This window comes from Lipotes vexillifer, unplaced genomic scaffold, assembly GCF_000442215.2.
Source record: "Lipotes vexillifer unplaced genomic scaffold, Lipotes_vexillifer_v1.1 scaffold6, whole genome shotgun sequence".
Lineage (NCBI taxonomy): Eukaryota > Metazoa > Chordata > Mammalia > Artiodactyla > Lipotidae > Lipotes > Lipotes vexillifer.
The window spans coordinates 3,831,123-3,848,504 of record NW_006799037.1 but is presented as its reverse complement, the minus strand read 5'-3'; the positions used below and the strand labels follow the sequence as shown (position 1 = coordinate 3,848,504).

The following is a 17,382-nucleotide window of genomic DNA, read 5'->3' as shown; positions in this document are numbered from 1 at the left end:
ATCTTGTGAAGAATTGAAAGGATGAGGTGACTGAAAAGGCTGAAGGCTTCTTCACTCACATGTCTGCGCCTGAAGTGGGACAGCTCAAAGGCTGGGTTCAGTGAAGACTGTCAGAGTAGCTCCGCGTGACCTCTTCATGCGGCTTGGGCTGCTCCAGGCCTGGAGACTGGGTTCAGAGAGGAAGCATCTGTAGAGCAAGCATTCCCAAGACCAAGGCAGAACCACAAGTCATTTTCCCGTCACCTCTGCTGTGCTCCCCTGGTTACAAGCAAGTCAGTACAACCAGCCTAAATTGAAGGAGAGAGGAATTGGACTTCTCTTGCTGGGAGGAGATATCAAAGTCACATTGCAGAAAAGCATGTGGCATAAGAGATTTTGCAGCTGTCTTTGGAAAATAGCATCTTCCAGAGAGGAAATGACACAATTCAAGATGTATTTAAGAGGTGGACTTGTTAGGTCTTGGGGAATGATTGAATTAAGAGATGAAACAGGAATCAAATATTCATTCATTTATTCTACAAATATTTAAGAGCCTGTTAATTTGATTAGCACTCTTCTGAGATGATTCTGAGAACTTGAGTGGATGGTGGTGCCATTTACTGATTTCGAAAACACTGCAGAGAAAGAGAGACAGAAATGACTAAGTTCAATTTGGCGTATATTGAGTTTGAGGTGCCGGTGAGGGGGCACCCGAGTGGAGATTTCCAGGAGGCAGTTGAATATAATGCATCTAGAATATAGAAGGCAGAATTAGTAGAACAAATTTGAGAATTGTCAGCATAAGGTGAGAGAAAAAAAGAACTTAGAACTTCCCTGAGAAATAGCAATACTTAATGACAGGCTGGAGGAGACAAAGTTGACAAAGGTGACTGAAGAGGAACAGCCAGAGAGGAGAAAGAAAACCAGGGACGGTGGTATCAGATCTTAGGGATGAGAGTATTTTAAGGAGGGAGTGGTCCCTGTAAGTCATTCCATCACGAGGTCAGATAAGATCCTGATTAAAAGTTGTTGATTTTCAGGCAGAAGACCTAGATAGACATTTCTTCAAAGAAGAACTACAGATGGCCAGTGGGCACATGAAACGATGCTCATCATTGCTAATTATTAGAGAAATGCAGATCAAAACTAGAGGTACCACCTCACACCTGTCAGAATGGCCATCATTAAAAAGTCTACAGATAACAAATCCTGGAGAGGGTGTGGAGAAAAGGGAACCCTCTTACACTGTTGATGAGAATGTAAATTGGTGCAGTTACTATGGAAAACAGTATGGAGGTTCCTCAGGAAAAAAATAGAGTTGCCATATGATCCAGCAAGCCCACTCCTGGGCATATACCCAGACAAAACTAATTTGAAAAGTTACATGTACCCCTATTTCATAGCAGCACTATTTACAATAGCCAAGACATGGAAACTACCTAAATGTTGTCTATCAACAGATGAATGGACAAAGAAGATGTGGTGTGCGTGTGTGTGTATGTATGTGTGCGTGCACGCGCACACACACAAACACTGGAATGTTACTCAGCCATAAAAAAGAATGAAATAATGCCATTTGCAGCGATATGGATGGACCTAGATATTATCATAGTAAGTGAAGTAAGTCAGAAAGAGAAAGACTAATACTGTATGATATCACTTATTGGTGGAATCTAAAATATCACACAAATGAACATATCTACAAAACAGAAACAGACTCACAGACATAGAGGACAGACTTGTGGTTGCCAAGGGAGAGGGGCATGGGGGAGGGAAGGATTGGAAGTTTGGGACTAGCAGATACAAGCTATTATATATAGAATGGATAAACAAAAAGGTCCTACTGTATAACACAGGGAACTATATATTCAATGTCCTGTGATAAACTATAATGGAAAAGAATATGAAAAAGAATATACATATGTATAACTGAACCACTTTGCAGAAATTAACAACATTGTAAATCAACTATACTTCAGTAAAAGTGTTTTAAAAAGGTGTTCATTGTCTTTAACAATCTAGAGGTCATTTGGAGACTGTATGTCAAGGGCTCTTTTGAGTAGTGAGTGTGGAAGTCAGATTGGAATTGGTTCAGAAGTTAGGGGAAAGAGAATGTGTTTATATATATATAGGAGTTTGACTATAAAGGGAATTTTAAAAATCATAATGGAAGTAGCCAGCCTAGAGAGAGACATGGCTAAATCATAATATTATAGTTAATTATTTAATCATTTATTATATTAATAGTTATTATATAATTAGACAACATGTTGTAGGGGGAAAAAAAGCTCTCATTTGGGAGACTACAGATTTGAGTTTTAGTGTCTTCTCTTACCCTCCCAGTAGTTCCTGAGATGGTAGAGCCTTAGATAAGAGATAGGACATTGCCATTGAAATAGAAATAAAATAAAAATGATTAGGTCAGTGCAGGTGAGTTTGTGACTATGTATTTGGAAACTTAAGGTTGTTCATCATGGCTGTACTTAAGAAGGATCAAGTGAAGTGCATCTTTCATTCCTCTCAATTCTAGGGTCACATAAGCAATGTAATTCCTGTACCGTGCTATATTTTGCTTGACCTTTTACCATCCTTATCCCAAAGCCAGTTGACCCTTTTCATCTCACTCCTCTTCCTACACAGTAATATCAGTGTTGTTTGTAAATAATTTTCTGAGAAAGAAAATGTGGGAGATGGAATATGGGGGCTATTTTATTTCGTATGGATAATCTGAAAAAATATCCTTAGGATATACTTTAAGATATAACTGCATACATTGATGGAAGACAAAATGATGTAGTAAAAAATACCCTGGAGAGTAGATTTAATTCTGATTGTGCAAATTAGTTTTGTAACCTTAGGCAGATTGCTTCATGATGTATAAAATGAAGGGGCTTGTGTTGGATGGCTTTAATTGGCCCTTCTTGCTGTAAGATTCTACAGTTCCATAAGAACTCTTCCTGGGCAAAGTTTTGTTGACTAAAGAATAACCACTATATTGTCTACAGGATCCCGAAGTAGATGCTGAACTACTCTGCTGTTTTGTTTGTTGTTTCTGCTCTTCTTTTACTTATCAGTCACCCCCAAAATGAAGATATTTTTGTGGCTTTTATTTCAGGTGCCCTAATGCATGAGTTATCAAATGATGGTGCTCGTAGACAGTTCGAATTTTACCTGGAAGAAATGATTCTGCCTCTCATGGTAGCTAGTGCCCAGAGTGGAGAACGTGAATGCCACATAGTAGTGCTTACAGACGATGATGTGGTTGATTGGGACGAAGAGTATCCGCCACAGATGGGAGAAGAATATTCACAAAGTAAGTCCTGTGACATATTTTCTCTCTCAAATCATCACAGATTTTCTCTTTATCTTTTACAATATTGATCAAAGGACAGTTTTTATAAAGAAAGTATGTTGAACTCTTACTTATACCAGGAGTTGGCAAACTACAGCCTGTGGGCCAAATCCAGCCTTTTGCCTGTTTTTATAAACAAAGTTATATGTATTGTCTGTGGCTGCTTATGCGCTACAATGGCAGAGTGGAGTAGTTGGAATGAAGACCGCATGGCTAGCAAAGCCCAAAGTGTTTACTATCTGGCCCTTTACAGAAAAAGTGTACCCGCCCATGTCATGCACAGAAATGGTTTGCTTTTTGTTGAGTATCTGGATCTTAATGGTTTTTTTCTTTGCATTTAGAAGCATCCAAGAGAAGTAGATCCTGGAATAGTAGATAATAAAAAAATAAGTGTTTTTTTTTTTAGATGAATTTCTATGTGTATATAAAATGAGAAGCTTCAACTCAGTGATTGCAAAGATGACTTTAAGTTCTAAGACATTCCTTTTTTAATGTCATAAGTGTTCCTGGAGGATACAGTGGACCCTTCCGAAAAGCTTTGCGGAACTTTAGGTATTTCTGACCAAAACAGCACATCTTGAGCAGCAGTGACTAACTTTTTTCTTACTGTGCTTCCAAACTTTTTCTGATTAGAACCTTTTGATTTTTTTTTTTTCTGTTAGAAAATTTATCTCATATTGGTTTTGTTTTGTTTTTATGGTGAACCTGATCTAGTATTTTTGAACAACTTCATAGATTGAGAAAAAGTTAAAAGAATGATTCGAGGAGCTAGGTAAAATAGCCCAACGTCTTGTTCTGTCCTCCAGTCTGCGTTGACTCGGTAAGGATTAGGGTTTAAGTAAAAAGTACAGGATTATAGAAAGTACTGGAGCCCTATAAGCTCTGATTTTTCCATTTTACTTACCCTTTTCTAAAAATAAACCAGACTAAGTGGTATTCTTTTTTATTTTAATTCTAAAGATTTTCATTAGATTACGTTATCGTAGCGCTTTTCAGAATTTACATTGAGACATTTCCTTTGCATGATACACTTGAACGACTATCCTGACTCTTCTGTGGACAGTTAGAATAATAAAATGTTACTATTTCCTCATTCCTAGGCTCTTTGCTGACAATGGTTTTCTATAAAAATATGTGGAATAAAAAGTTGAACAAAGCACAGGAAAAATAAAAGGTTACCAAAAATCAGAAGAAATACACTAAATCATTTTCTGTGTAGAAAAAGGAATGAACAAACTTTTACTTTTCAAAAAGTTTGACTCCAAGAGAGTAGAGCCAGCTGTAGAGCACAGAAATGATATTATAGTGATACAGGAATAATAATAGACCGGGGCTTTTCCTTTTTAGTTATTGAGCTTTTCATTTCAATGTTTTTTGGTTTGTTTTTTGTTTCTTACCTTAAACATTGAAGCTTAAAAGGACTGGAAACATTTTTACTCAATTTGTCTATAAATATGTTTCATTTTGTGCCAAGATGTTCCAACGTAAAGAAGATAAATTTGAGTAGACAGAGATGAGATAGTCTCTTCAGCCTGATTTTCCTAAATGTGACATTATAACACCACCCATTCTGAGATGTCAAAAAATCTTTATCTTAATATAATATCAGTAGTCTTAAGGATGTAGTAATAATCACAGATTTACTCCATGAGTAGCTTCTGTATACGTTTTTTCCTTTTATTGGCTCTTAAACCAGCATGTTTGGTTTGTGAGTGTGTTTTTCTTTTTTTGAAAAAACCTTTGCAGTTCACCTTTTAAGGGAGATAACTCCACCTGAAAGAGAGAAGGCGAGGAAGGTCCATCAGTCTAACTCCCTGAAGTGCCCAGCACATTTGGAAGACTCAACATGTTGTCAGTGGAATGTCTGTCCTTTGCAAAGCCAGTTTGCTCTAAACAGACTAACCTAGGCAGAACATGCTCGAATCTGCCATTTTTAACATCAATATTAAATGGGACTGTTCGCCTGAATGGAAAACAGTTTGTGGGGTGGGCCTTTGTTTTGGGGGAGTTATTAATAGTTGCTCAATCCATGAAATGCAAGATGTATCCATTTTGTACTTTCTGACAAGGCAGTTTTTTCCCCTCCAGATGAGGCCTTGTAGGCATCAGAGCAAAGTCCTTTACTTTGCCTGCTTGATAATCATGTGATATTGATACCTTTTTTTTGGTTCTCTTTATTTGAAGAAATTGGGGCAGATCCCATTCCAATAAGTTTGTATATGATATATCTTTCAGAAGGAGATTCTTCCTATGGATTGGGTTATCTGATTGGTTATTAAAGCTTTTCTTGTTTCAACTTATGTAGACATTTGCTTATGTATTAACTGTACTGAATTGTCCTGTCATGTTGGCTAGTCATCCTTTGGCATCACTGCATCCATTATTTGGGCTTTTAGGGTTGTCAGGCCCCTTTGATGATCAAGATAAACTTGAGTCATCTCCAAGTACTTTGATTTTAATAAGAAAATACTTTTGTCTCTTTGTTTCCAGTTATTTATAGCACAAAATTATATAGATTTTTCAAGTACATTGAAAACAGAGATGTGGCCAAATCAGTTTTGAAGGAGAGGGGTCTTAAGAAGATTAGATTGGGAATAGAAGGTAAGACATTTTCACTATTTTCTATTAATTTTCTTTTGAAAAAAGCAAGGTTAAACAACTGGATCCCATTGAGAATATAGTTTGAATATTTTGAGAAAAATTCAGACAGATGATTACTGAATGCTCATGCAGTAGACATATAAATAACAAAAATCAGCTTCCTTTATCTGAGATGATAAATAGAAGGCCATTAGAAATTATTATTCATTCCATAAGATCCCTAGCAATATAGAGATATGAATTTGTCTTTTCTGCCGTCGCCCGACTTAATGCATTTTTGACTAAGCCCACGTAGTGTGTTTGGTACGCATGTGTGTATATTCCCGTAAGACTGACAGCAGGACTCTGCCTAGTAGTGATCGTGATCAAAGCTCAACAGAATTAAAATCTAGTACTTTCTGAAAATTCATGTAAAAACAGTGCTAGTAGCTTACTAGTGTCTTAAAGTATAATAGCTTATTTTCACATTAAATTGAATTGCAAATGTACTTCATCTTACTTAAATGCATACTTTTTAGGTTGCTTTTTACTTTATGATTTAAATGAATTTTTGTCAGATGCTTCTTTAAAGTGTCCTTACGAAAAACAAAGTATCTTCTTTGGCATACCATAGTAAAGGGTAAAGACTGCTTGTGTTCAGAGCCTATGATTTAATAGCTGTATGACCTTGGCCAAGGCACTTTACTTCTCTTTGCCTTTGTTTCCTCATCTAAAATGGGAGCATTAATAAGTACTTTATAGGGTTATTGTGAGGACAGAATGAGTTAAAATAGGGCCTAGCACATAGTGATTTCTGTGTTTGTGATGGTGATAACGAAGATTGTGGTGTTCAGATCAATGACCAGATAAGCTTCTGGAGATCGCTGTAATGGGCTGCTGAGACATATAGGGAAGAATGACCAGAAACAGGGTCTTTGCAGGAAGGGGAGGAAACTTTGGGCTTAAAAAAGAGGACACATTAGCTTCACCAGTATGTCCCCTCTTCTGTCATTTTGCAAACGATGGGATTTAGCTGTTTCCTTTCAGAGCTAAAGAGAAGGTAACTGAAGGGAGCTACTTTAGATGAGTGGGCAGGGGAGCATTTATTTGATCTGAAGCCTGATGACAAGTGGGTTGGAACTAGATTGTAAAAAATAAAGCCTTATATACTGTGCTAAGGAGGATGGACCTTCCTCTTTAAGCATGAGGGCATCATTGGTAGCTTTAAAGCAAGGATGTAATATGATTACACTTGTGTTAGAGTGGTGATTCTGTGTGGAGGGCAGAGTGGAATACACTGAGATGGGAATTTTAAAGACTTTTAATAGTCCAAAAGCAATCAAGGACAAGGGAATAATAGAGGGTAGAAACCTTTCTGATCTCTACTGCTGCCCTTCAGCTGGTAATTGAGTGGAGTATGAAACGAAGAAAACATTCTACAGACGGTCCTTAGAAGGTATTTAGTCCTTGCCCCTGTTCCACCTCACCTCAACCACATACACATGCCACACGTGGCTAAATATACTAGCTACCTACGATGCCTATATAACATCCTCCTATGCAAGAATCCTTAATTGAGTCCCTACTATGTGAGGCCTTTGTATTTTTTTCTGATTCTAACTGTGGTCTAACTATGGCCTATGGGCCAAATCCAGCCCATTACCTGTTTTTTATAAATCAAGTTTTATTGGAACATAGACATGCTCATTAATTTACGTATTGTCTGTGGCTGATTTCACTTTACAACGGCGTAGTTGAGTGGGTGTGATAGAGACCATATGGCCTACAAGCCTGAAATATTTACCGTCTGGCCCTTTACAGAAAATGTTCGCCAGTACTTGGTCTAAACTAGCAATTCATGCTAGTGGGAAGGAGAGAAGGAACTTTTGATAGCATCTAAGGAAAGTATGTCTTCAGAGAAATTGCCTTACTGGTAAATGACTGATGGTTGTTACCAGTTGTTACTCTTCAGTGATTATGATCTAAGATGAAGATATAATTAATTAGGGAAAGCTGCGTCGACTGAAAAAAATGCACAACCTAAATGTTCAGAATTATGTTTTATTCGGTGGCCTTACTGAGGACTATAGCCTGTGATACAGCCTCTCAGACAGCTCTGAGAAACTGTTCCAAAGAGATAAGGGAGGAGCCAGGATATATAGGAGTTTTTGCTGGGGGAAAAAAAAAATCAAAAGATTACTGCTCATCACAAAAAACAGACATCTCAAGTTAATGATTTTAGCACCTCTCTATGTTTGGGGAGATGCAGGAGTCTAGGCTTGTTGCAGTTATTCCTTCGATATGCATCTTAACTGTCTAGGGCCAGTATCCTGTTTTTCTCCATCCTGAATTCCCCTCAGGAGCATCCTTGGGTGGGGGTGGCTGCAGTGGCTGATGGCTCGATGGCCGCAACATCCTTGTTTACTGACATGGCAGGCAACTTTTTTTTTTGTCCACAGCTGCTTTGGCCATTGGCAGTTTGTCCATTGCCAATCTAAATGAACTGCCTGGTTGTTGAGAGTAGTAACATTTAAATGATATAGGGGTTAAAATATTGGCTTTGCTGACCTAGGTGCAGAAGTACCTGGAATTAGTGAAGCTGGAGAGTACTACGGCTCCTTGTCACTTAACAGTAAAAAGGAAAGAAAAACCCAGAAAAATATGCAGATGAGATTTATGTTTAAAGAAAGTAGAAGGCTACGGGGACTTCCCTGGTGGCGCAGTGGTTGAGAGTCCGCCTGCCAATGCAGGGGACACGGGTTCGTGCCCCGGTCCGGGAAGATCCCACATGCCGCAGAGCGGCTGGGCCCGTGAGCCATGGCCACTGAGCCTGCGCGTCCGGAGCCTGTGCTCCGCAACGGGAGAGGCCACAACAGTGAGAGGCCCGTGTACCACCAAAAAAAAAAAAAAAAAGAAAGAAAGAAAGAAAGTAGAAGGCTAATACTGCAGTAAGTTTCAGACCTTGAGGCCAGATAATCCTGTGAAGGGAAGGGTTCAGGGATATTAAGGATATACAACTAGAGCCCATGATGCAGTAGATTACATACCATTGTATTAGGGACCCAGCCCCTCCATGCTTTCCGAATGTTATTCTGGTGGTTGGTGGATGGTTTTGTGAATTACATCAGTAGGATTTCAGTTTCTTGCTGTTGAACTAATGACCAAGGGGATAGAATATTGAATTCCCTTCTTTGTTTTAATTTGTTCAAGAACTACAGTAACCCTCTTTAGGTTAAATTGGGTGAGGAATGTGGGGACCCGTGTGGGTGTGCATACATGTTTGTGTGCGTATCCTCAGGTTTTAAAACCTCCCTCTCCTTCAGGTTATCCAACCTACAAAGAAAAAGTAAAGAAAAGGCCTGGGGGCCGCCCAGAAGTGATTTACAACTATGTCCAAAGGCCCTTTATTCGAATGTCTTGGGAGAAGGAAGAAGGAAAGAGTCGGCATGTGGACTTTCAGTGTGTAAAGAGTAAATCTATCACCAACCTTGCAGCAGCTGCCGCAGACATTCCCCAGGACCAGCTGGTGGTCATGCACCCAACTCCTCAAGTGGATGAGCTGGATATTCTCCCTATCCATCCCCCTTCTAGCAACAATGACCTCGATCCTGACGCACAGAATCCGATGCTGTGATGGTGATGTTTGTTGCTTGAAACCATAGCATGCTACTCTTCGCAGTGACGCTGCACTCTCCTCATCCTGCACTGCAAGGCCACTCTCTGCATTGTGAGATGCACAGATGTTTAGGATATTGCAGTGTAGACGTTTTTTAAAGACCAAAGGTAGCTGAATGGTTTTTTAAATGAGTACAACTCTAGCATCTTGAGGTTCCAGTTATATAAATGTATTTGTTTACCGGTAGGTTTGTGGAATTGGTTCTTTGTATGGGGGACAGTCCTTTTTCACACATCTAGATCTTTTCAGAAGTGGCAGAAATTGGCAGCTGGGGTACTTTCAGTCTATGTTGATATTCATCACACCCCAGATAAAATGTAGAATATTACATAGTTGCACTTTATATATGGTGGTTAAGTGGAACTGTTCAAGCCATTTTTATAGTTGTGATGCACAATATAATTTAAATAAGTGCTTCTATCAAAGTATTCTTTCAGTGAAATGTGTATAGTTTGCTGCCCATGATTTTTTTGCCCATGAGCAAAAAAATAAGTATCATTGGGCTTATTTGAATGATTAGGATGAGATTCAATGCCCATATCTTATCAGTTATCTCCAGTGCCGTTTTCATCCTTTTCAAGTGAGTCACATGCAGGGAGTGTGAACATCAGGTGGTTTATTATCCAGTCTGCCTTACCCTTAATCTGTTCACAGATATTTATTTACTAATGATTTTTTTTGAGTTATGGGATAGGAAGATGAAGTGTTTGCTCTTCATTTACTAAATGATTGTAAACTCGTTTTTCATCAAAATAAAATTCCATTGTTTTAATGTTTCTGATCTTTATAACCACCTTGACCATATTTTCCATCTCATAATTAGCAGATATCCTGTCTTGTTGGTGTCAGTATAACTAGAAACCAGGTAGCTCAAGGAACTCCAGTTTGGTATATGTGTGATGAGGTGCTTATATTCCCCGCTAATTATAAAATAAACTATAAATCCAAAACATTGTTAGAGCTGAAAAGGGAATATTTTCATTTTCTAGCCCAACCTGATATGAAGGATGAAATACCTTTACTAGGTCCTACAGTAACCTTAAGTTTCAGAGCCAAATTCTGACACCGGTTCAGTGTTTTCTCCATTATACTGTGATGTTTTCTGCCTAGCAAATTTTTCACGAAAGTGTTTTCGGTTTTGTTTTAATATTCTGTGGCCCAATTCATGAAGAAATCGGAAGTATTTAGGTGCTTTGGGTCCAGGGTCACTTACGGTTTGAAGCCATACAGCTGTGAGTAGTAGAGGAGTTGTACAGTAGAGAAGCCAGAGTCTGATCTATCTAATCCTGATTTTGTAAAATTTTAGGATTTGCAGCTTGTGTTTAAGCAGTAACATCTTTCTTTGCTCTCACAGAAACATTACAGTATAGCAAAAATACAGTACAGCTAAACTAGTAACACAGGGAAATTATGTATGCCCTAGAATTGTTATGAAGGCCAGAAAAGCATTGTAAATGCTTTTGGTGTGGCTCACCCTTAAACAAACAAACACCCACCATGGAAAATTGATGATCCAGCCCTGTGGCATTTTTTTCCCTGTAGGCTTTTTCTAATTATTTGAAATGTGAACAATATAGAACAAGGGAAACATTTATTAAAAATATTTAACTAATACATTATACTTTAACCCATATTTATAGTAAAGGATTCTTACAAGGAAGAATAAACGGTTTTATGATACAATTAGTATAAGAAATATCCACATGGGGAACTTCTTTGTAGTGTAAAAACACCATACATCTGAAATGACCATCTGCATATAAAAGCTACCAATGATGCTTCTGTGCACAATGATTGATTGATTGATTAAAAAATTCAACACAAACAGAATCCAAAATATACAATTAATGCAAGCTATCCACAGCTAGCCCAATAATCATCAATGATGAGGAAACACTGGAGCAGGCTTAGTTCCACTTTGTCTGAAGTTACACATAGTAAGATATTGACTTGTATCAATGGCTCTGAGATGGCTTTTATGAAGACAGGACATAAAAGCTGTTCTCTCCTTATCCGGTAAGCTTCACAGACTGTATAACTCCATCAGTAATGCACTTTGATACTGTAGCTGTCGCCAAAGCAACATGTAGTGTCTACAGCGGCCATGGTAAGTCGCTAAAGTCAACAGGACCACCGAGCCCAGCATCTGCTTCCAAGAGGCTCATTATGACAGCCATTGCTGCTTCATCATTACTGGGACTGCTTGAGCCTTGATCATTGTCTATCATATCTATGCCTATGTGAGGGTTCTCACCTGTGCAAAGAGATGAAGACTGGTCAGTGATAATACCAAAGCATGTTTAACTTTAGTAAGCGGTTCCCAAACACACTTTTAATAAGAACATTATACCTAACAGTAGGGTGAGAAGGATGAGAGAGGCTCCTTTTTTTTATGGGGAGGTTGCCATATTTCTTTTTAACGTTGGTGTTTTTCAGATGGAAGACCCAACTTTTTAAGAAGAAAGTACTTAAAATTCAATGAAGAGTATCACGTATGAGTTGACCTCATTTTAATATTCTGATATAACCAGTTAAAAGGAGAGAATTATTACAGAAGGAACAAAATAGGAAGAGATTAGGGGAAAAAAGACATAGAAAGCTAAGTAGAGAAAAAGATGAGTGGGGTGGGAGAAGCAAACTCTTCATTGGCTTAATGACTTTTAATACCCTCTGAAATGCTTACTGATGACCCTTTTAGGCTTTATCTGAACCTGCACGGCTCTCCCTCCGAAGAGATTATGTTCCACACATTGGGAGAAAGCCCGTGTCCAGGCCGCTGTAGCCTCTTGAGTTCCAGGGACAAACATGGACCCCAGCGAGAACGCAACCATTAAACTCAACTTTGAAGTAAAGATTTAAACAAATTTATTTAAACCTTTCCTTTGTTCTTATCAAGTTTACCTAGAACTGGTTTGTTTTTCCAGTTCAGTTCTTAAAACTGACTTTATGCCATGTTTTTTTTGCAAGCTCTTTGCATTGGAAATGAATAATAATGCTACTTACCAAGAATAGAAGAGCTATCAGAATATGGATAACCTGGGTTCTCCTGAGCCTGCCCTGGTAGTAGGCCACTGGAAGGAATGTCTGGAGTCCCTCCATTTAAAATCTACAAACAAAAGGAAAGTTTTCACATCATCAGCAGTTTCAATCAGTATTTTATGCAGTGTCACCAAGAAAATGAAGCATGTTGAAAAGAGGAAGGTGGGGAGAAAAAGCTTCAAATGGCTTCAGTTTCTTATCGGATGATTTCACATCAGAGACTTAGGAATGGTCACAGTAAGGAAAAAACCTCTCCCCCAAACTATTCTTCTCTATTGGATTCAGCCCACACAGGCAATTTAAAGGCTGAATAAGATCCCTAGAGCATTCACATGTTTAAGGCCAAGGACTAAACCTCAGGGAGCCCAGCTGGGCAGGTCCCCTGTAAGGGAGGAAAACTTCTTAACAGCAACGAAACAAAGGGCTGTTACACTGTGAAGAGACACAGCTCTGAGGAGTCGCAAATGAACAACAAAACACTAGAATAAATCATCACTATAGTTATACCACAGATGCCAACATTAGTAACCACTGGTTTAAGTTCTTAAGAGAGGCTACTGAGAAGTATTATTACCACTCCCCAGTAGCAGAACTCTGTCTCCCCCAACTCCCCACCCCCCACCCCCCCATGACTTGAGTCTCATAGAAAAGCACCTTTGAGAAGTATTTGGATGTAGGTGTGGAAACAGTTTGGTAGAAGCTGGGATTTCAGGAGAGGCAGTGATTTCAGGCCTTGCCAGTAGATGGCATTACAACCTCATCTCCGCAATTCAACTTTCTGAAGAGACTCAAAAAGACTTTACACTCTAAAAATTATTGAGGACTCCAAAGAACTTTTGTTTATACAGGCTATATTTATCAATACTTACTATATGTGAAGTTAAAGCTAATACATTAAAAAATATATAATAAAACTATTACACATTAACATGAATAGCATTTTAATGAAAAAACTATTTTCAAAAATAACAAAAAGTTAGAAGTGTCATTTTACATTTTTTGCAAATCGAATGTCTGGCTTAACAGAATTTAACTGGATTCTCATTTGCTTCTCCATTCAGTCTGTATAGGTATGCTGTTTGAAATACATATCTGAAGGAACTCTGGCCTCTCATAGATAGATAGGCAGTTGGAAAATGGAGGTATATTTTAATAGCCTTTTCAAATAATCATGGTATTCTTTGATATTACATCAAAACTCAGCAAGTGGAAGTTTCTTAAAGATTAGTTGCAGTGTGGAGTTTGAAACCATATCAATGAAAGTTTGATACTCTGTTATGTTGAAATCCATTGGTATATCTTGGCAATTAGGATGGATCTGTTTTACCTTTGCACGATTTTGAAATATCTTACATCAGTCATTTGGAAAATACTGGTTCACTGAGTTACGTGGATCTTCCAAATGTGGACACACTTCATTGTACAACATCAAAACATCACCACTGTTAATATTACCTACATCAGAAATATCTTAAGTTTTGGGAAGCAGTCAAGCTCAAAGTAGCAGACACAAGTTTTCCCCAAAATTCTAATTTTTGCTTGAAAGCTAAAATTTTATCACTGTCAGTTGTTTTCTTTGAAGTCGCAGGTTCATTCATTTTCAAGAAAATGTACACTAAATACCCAAGTCTGGAAAACCATAGTTTGCGACAGTAAAAATGGTTTCCTATGAAAAAGGTGATTGGGTTCGGTTTATAACAAACAGTCACACAAGTGCTTTTCCTTGAGACAACCATCATACTTTGTGTGCAGCACAAGTGCTTTATGCACACTTCCCATTTTGTAACAGTTTTAAAAAGATTTACTCAAGGATTTTATAAAATTATTTTACTGCTTTATAATAAGGACATTCTTAAATGAAGCTGGCTTTTAAATTTATTATTTTACTGTGAGTATATGGTGGTGAAATACACTGTCAGTACATTCTGGTGCCACAGGCTTGATTTTTGTAAAAGCACCAGCAGTCTTACCCAACATTGCTTTTTCACTATCAGTTCACATATCAACACAGTGAGAAAAAACTGTTTAGCATTATTATGAAAATACATTTGACCATGCAGACCCCTGAAAAGATGCCCTCTCCCTAACCCCACCAAAAGACCACAGATGACGTTTAGGGAACTGCTGCTTTATCTCACCCTGCCTTGGTACTTCTGGATGTCCAGAGTCTCCCGGAACCTATGAGGCTAAGCCTCCTCTTTTTATTATATTTAGCTTGACCCTAATTAAAACAACTGGCAGGCTAAATGGCTCATTTTTGGACCTGCCAATTTTGAAAGTGACTGGGAAGGGTTGGAAGCCTGCGGCCACCTTTACTTTTGTGGCTTTGGTACACTATTTAATGCTGTCATTTTTAACTCCATCTTGTTTAGATGCCTTTCTTATAAGGTCCTGCTGCTCATGACTCAGAATACATTCAGAATTTCTTCTCAGACCCACTTTTATAAGCCCAAAGAAAACATTCTCCACAAATGCCTCAAAAATACTTGGGGCTTTGTGATGCAGAGTATACTTTTAGATCTCTGGCATTTGTTGGTGTGAAAACAATCAGAAGTCAAGAGACCTGAATTTAGTGTGGGGCCATACTTACTGAATTCTGGGCTAGTCATGTAACATTTGGTAGCCTGGATTTTGTCACCTATGAGGTTGTGAGGATAAGATGAGAGATTGTATATGAAAGTTCCCTGAGTAATATTTAAGCACTGAACTGGAGGGGTGACCTTCCAAAATAGAGTAGTGGGATTCTTGGTACCAGGAAATCAAGTGCCTAAAAGTTGAACTGAGACACAAAGAAGAGGATACCATGCTAAGGAGATGGTGGATCCAGTATGAAGGAAGGACCTAGCGGTGTAACAGAACAGAGCTAAGAGCTCAGCCTGCGAGCAGGGGGGAGGGGTGTGCCCAGCCCAGACTTCATCTGTCAGTACTATCTTCTGAGTCATTACCGAAGGCCAGGCACTTTCACATATATACTTTCATAATAGGACTTCATGTGCAAAGATGCTGGCTGCCGTAACCCATGTTAGCCGCATTATAGAGAAATCTAAGGCTTAAGAAATTGTATAGGGCCACATAGCCAGCACATGGCAAGGCTAGGCTTCAAACCCAGACCCATTAATTTATTGGCTTTCAAACCTTTTGGGGGGAAGCAAAACCTTTTTTCAAATAAACACTTTTACAGAAGAGTCATGTGTCAGAAGTAAAGCTTCCCTGGAAGCAGCAGCAGGAGTCTTCCTACCTTGTCTTCCTCATCACCTGCCCCTCGCCCCAATCCTACCTGGCAGCACCACAGCTCCTGGTAACCTGAGTCTCTGAGGAGCCCAGTTTTGGAAACCCATGTCCTGCTTTTGATACAGTTTGTGCCCTATGTAAATTACTAATATTCTTTCTCTGTGTACATGTCTTGGGAGATAGGGGAAGGAAGACTGTGTCTCAAGATGCTGGGGCCTTTGCAGCATCCTAACCTATGTTAACATCAGACACTATAGATGTATGATTTACAATTAACATTGGCCTAGGCTTGTAAATTCTCTCATCAGCACTAAAGGTGAAAACAGATTATTGGTTTCTAAGACTATAATATAGTCTTCTGGCCAGTTCTTCATGAGGGCTGGCGACTGATAAACTACTTGTACTCAATGCTGTCCCATCGTAGGAAACCCAGGCAGATACCTAAGTATCCTGCAACTGCAAAGGCGTGACTTGCCTTCCGAAGGACTGCTGGTGGTATCGCTGTTTCCAGGACCTGCACTAGACACTAACGATATTTTCTCCCTTGAAAACTCCCGGCAGAGAACTAGATAGTTCTAGGTACTCACTAACCCTTCCCTCGCGGGAGCTCTTGAATTCCTCCCTCCATACAATGGCTGATAGCTCCCCAATCCTTAGAAAGATCTCTTTCTGCCTTCCCCCACTCACATGGGATAAATCCTCTAACAATGTCAGCAAGGCTCCCTAGCTCCACTGGTATGCTTTGTACCTCACCTAACACAGATGCATTTACTTCAAGGAGGAAAAAAGGGCCCTACCTGTTTCAGCAACCACAATTATATACTCCCACTTCCAGTATTTCAGAACTTGGGCAAGAGCTCTCTGGATGAAGAAGGGCCTTAGTCTAAGAGTCATCAGCCCTACCTTCTTGCCTCCTGGAGAAGAGGCATCAGGGGGAGGTGTACTTGTGATGTTCAATGGGCTGGAGCCACAGCTGGAAGGCGATGACCCTCTTATCCTGTCAGAGAAAAGAGGAGTTAGTTACATTGCCTTTCCTTTTTTCACTGGAGTGTGTGTGTTTTGTTGAGGGATGGGGGTGAGAAGGATGAAGATCTAGAATAGGGATTGGCAAACTTTCTGTAAAGGGCCAGAGAGTGATTATTTTAGGCTCTGTAGGCCATATGGTCTCTCACAACTACTGAACTCTGCCACTGTAGCCCGAAAGCAGCCATAGATGACAATGCAAGTGAATGGATATAGCTGTGTTCCAATAAAACTTTATTTATAGGTGATAAGCTGGATTTATCCCATAGGCACCTGATCTAGAACACAGATCCTGGAGGCAAGCTTCTCACTGACAAAGCCCTTGGATTAGGGTTTGGATTTCAGGTTTGTGAATTTCAAGTAGGTGGCCAGTTTCATTTGCTCACAGAATCCAGATCTCAGAGTTGGTGGCATTCTATCTTTGACACAGTGAACTAGAATCCACAGCAAATGACTTATTCTCTACCCTACAAACACTGCTTAGCTAGCGACTACTCAGGAA

The 17,382-nt window shown here is 39.1% G+C and overlaps 2 protein-coding genes across 6 annotated transcripts in view; one reads left to right on the top strand and one right to left on the bottom strand.

Moving 5' to 3' along the window:
• The window catches only part of BTBD10 (BTB domain containing 10), a 50,142-nt gene extending 39,774 nt beyond the window's left edge, over window positions 1-10,368 (top strand). For both annotated transcript variants that reach the window (XM_007471422.1, XM_007471421.1), the window contains exons 6-8: window positions 3,095-3,292; window positions 5,822-5,932; window positions 9,235-10,368. In XM_007471422.1, coding sequence (XP_007471484.1) covers window positions 3,095-3,292; window positions 5,822-5,932; window positions 9,235-9,545 — 620 coding nt within the window. In that variant the 3' untranslated portion in view covers window positions 9,546-10,368. The remainder of the gene's footprint in view (window positions 1-3,094; window positions 3,293-5,821; window positions 5,933-9,234) is intronic.
• A 791-nt stretch (window positions 10,369-11,159) lies between these two features.
• Window positions 11,160-17,382, bottom strand: part of BMAL1 (basic helix-loop-helix ARNT like 1) — a 74,334-nt gene continuing 68,111 nt past the window's right edge. For 2 of the 4 annotated variants that reach the window (XM_007471417.1, XM_007471420.1), the window contains 3 exons: window positions 16,761-16,854; window positions 12,591-12,693; window positions 11,160-11,841 (listed from right to left, as the gene is read on the bottom strand). In XM_007471417.1, coding sequence (XP_007471479.1) covers window positions 11,681-11,841; window positions 12,591-12,693; window positions 16,761-16,854 — 358 coding nt within the window. In that variant the 3' untranslated portion in view covers window positions 11,160-11,680. The remainder of the gene's footprint in view (window positions 11,842-12,590; window positions 12,694-16,760; window positions 16,855-17,382) is intronic. The other 2 variants (XM_007471419.1, XM_007471418.1) reach the window with 1 other exon arrangement.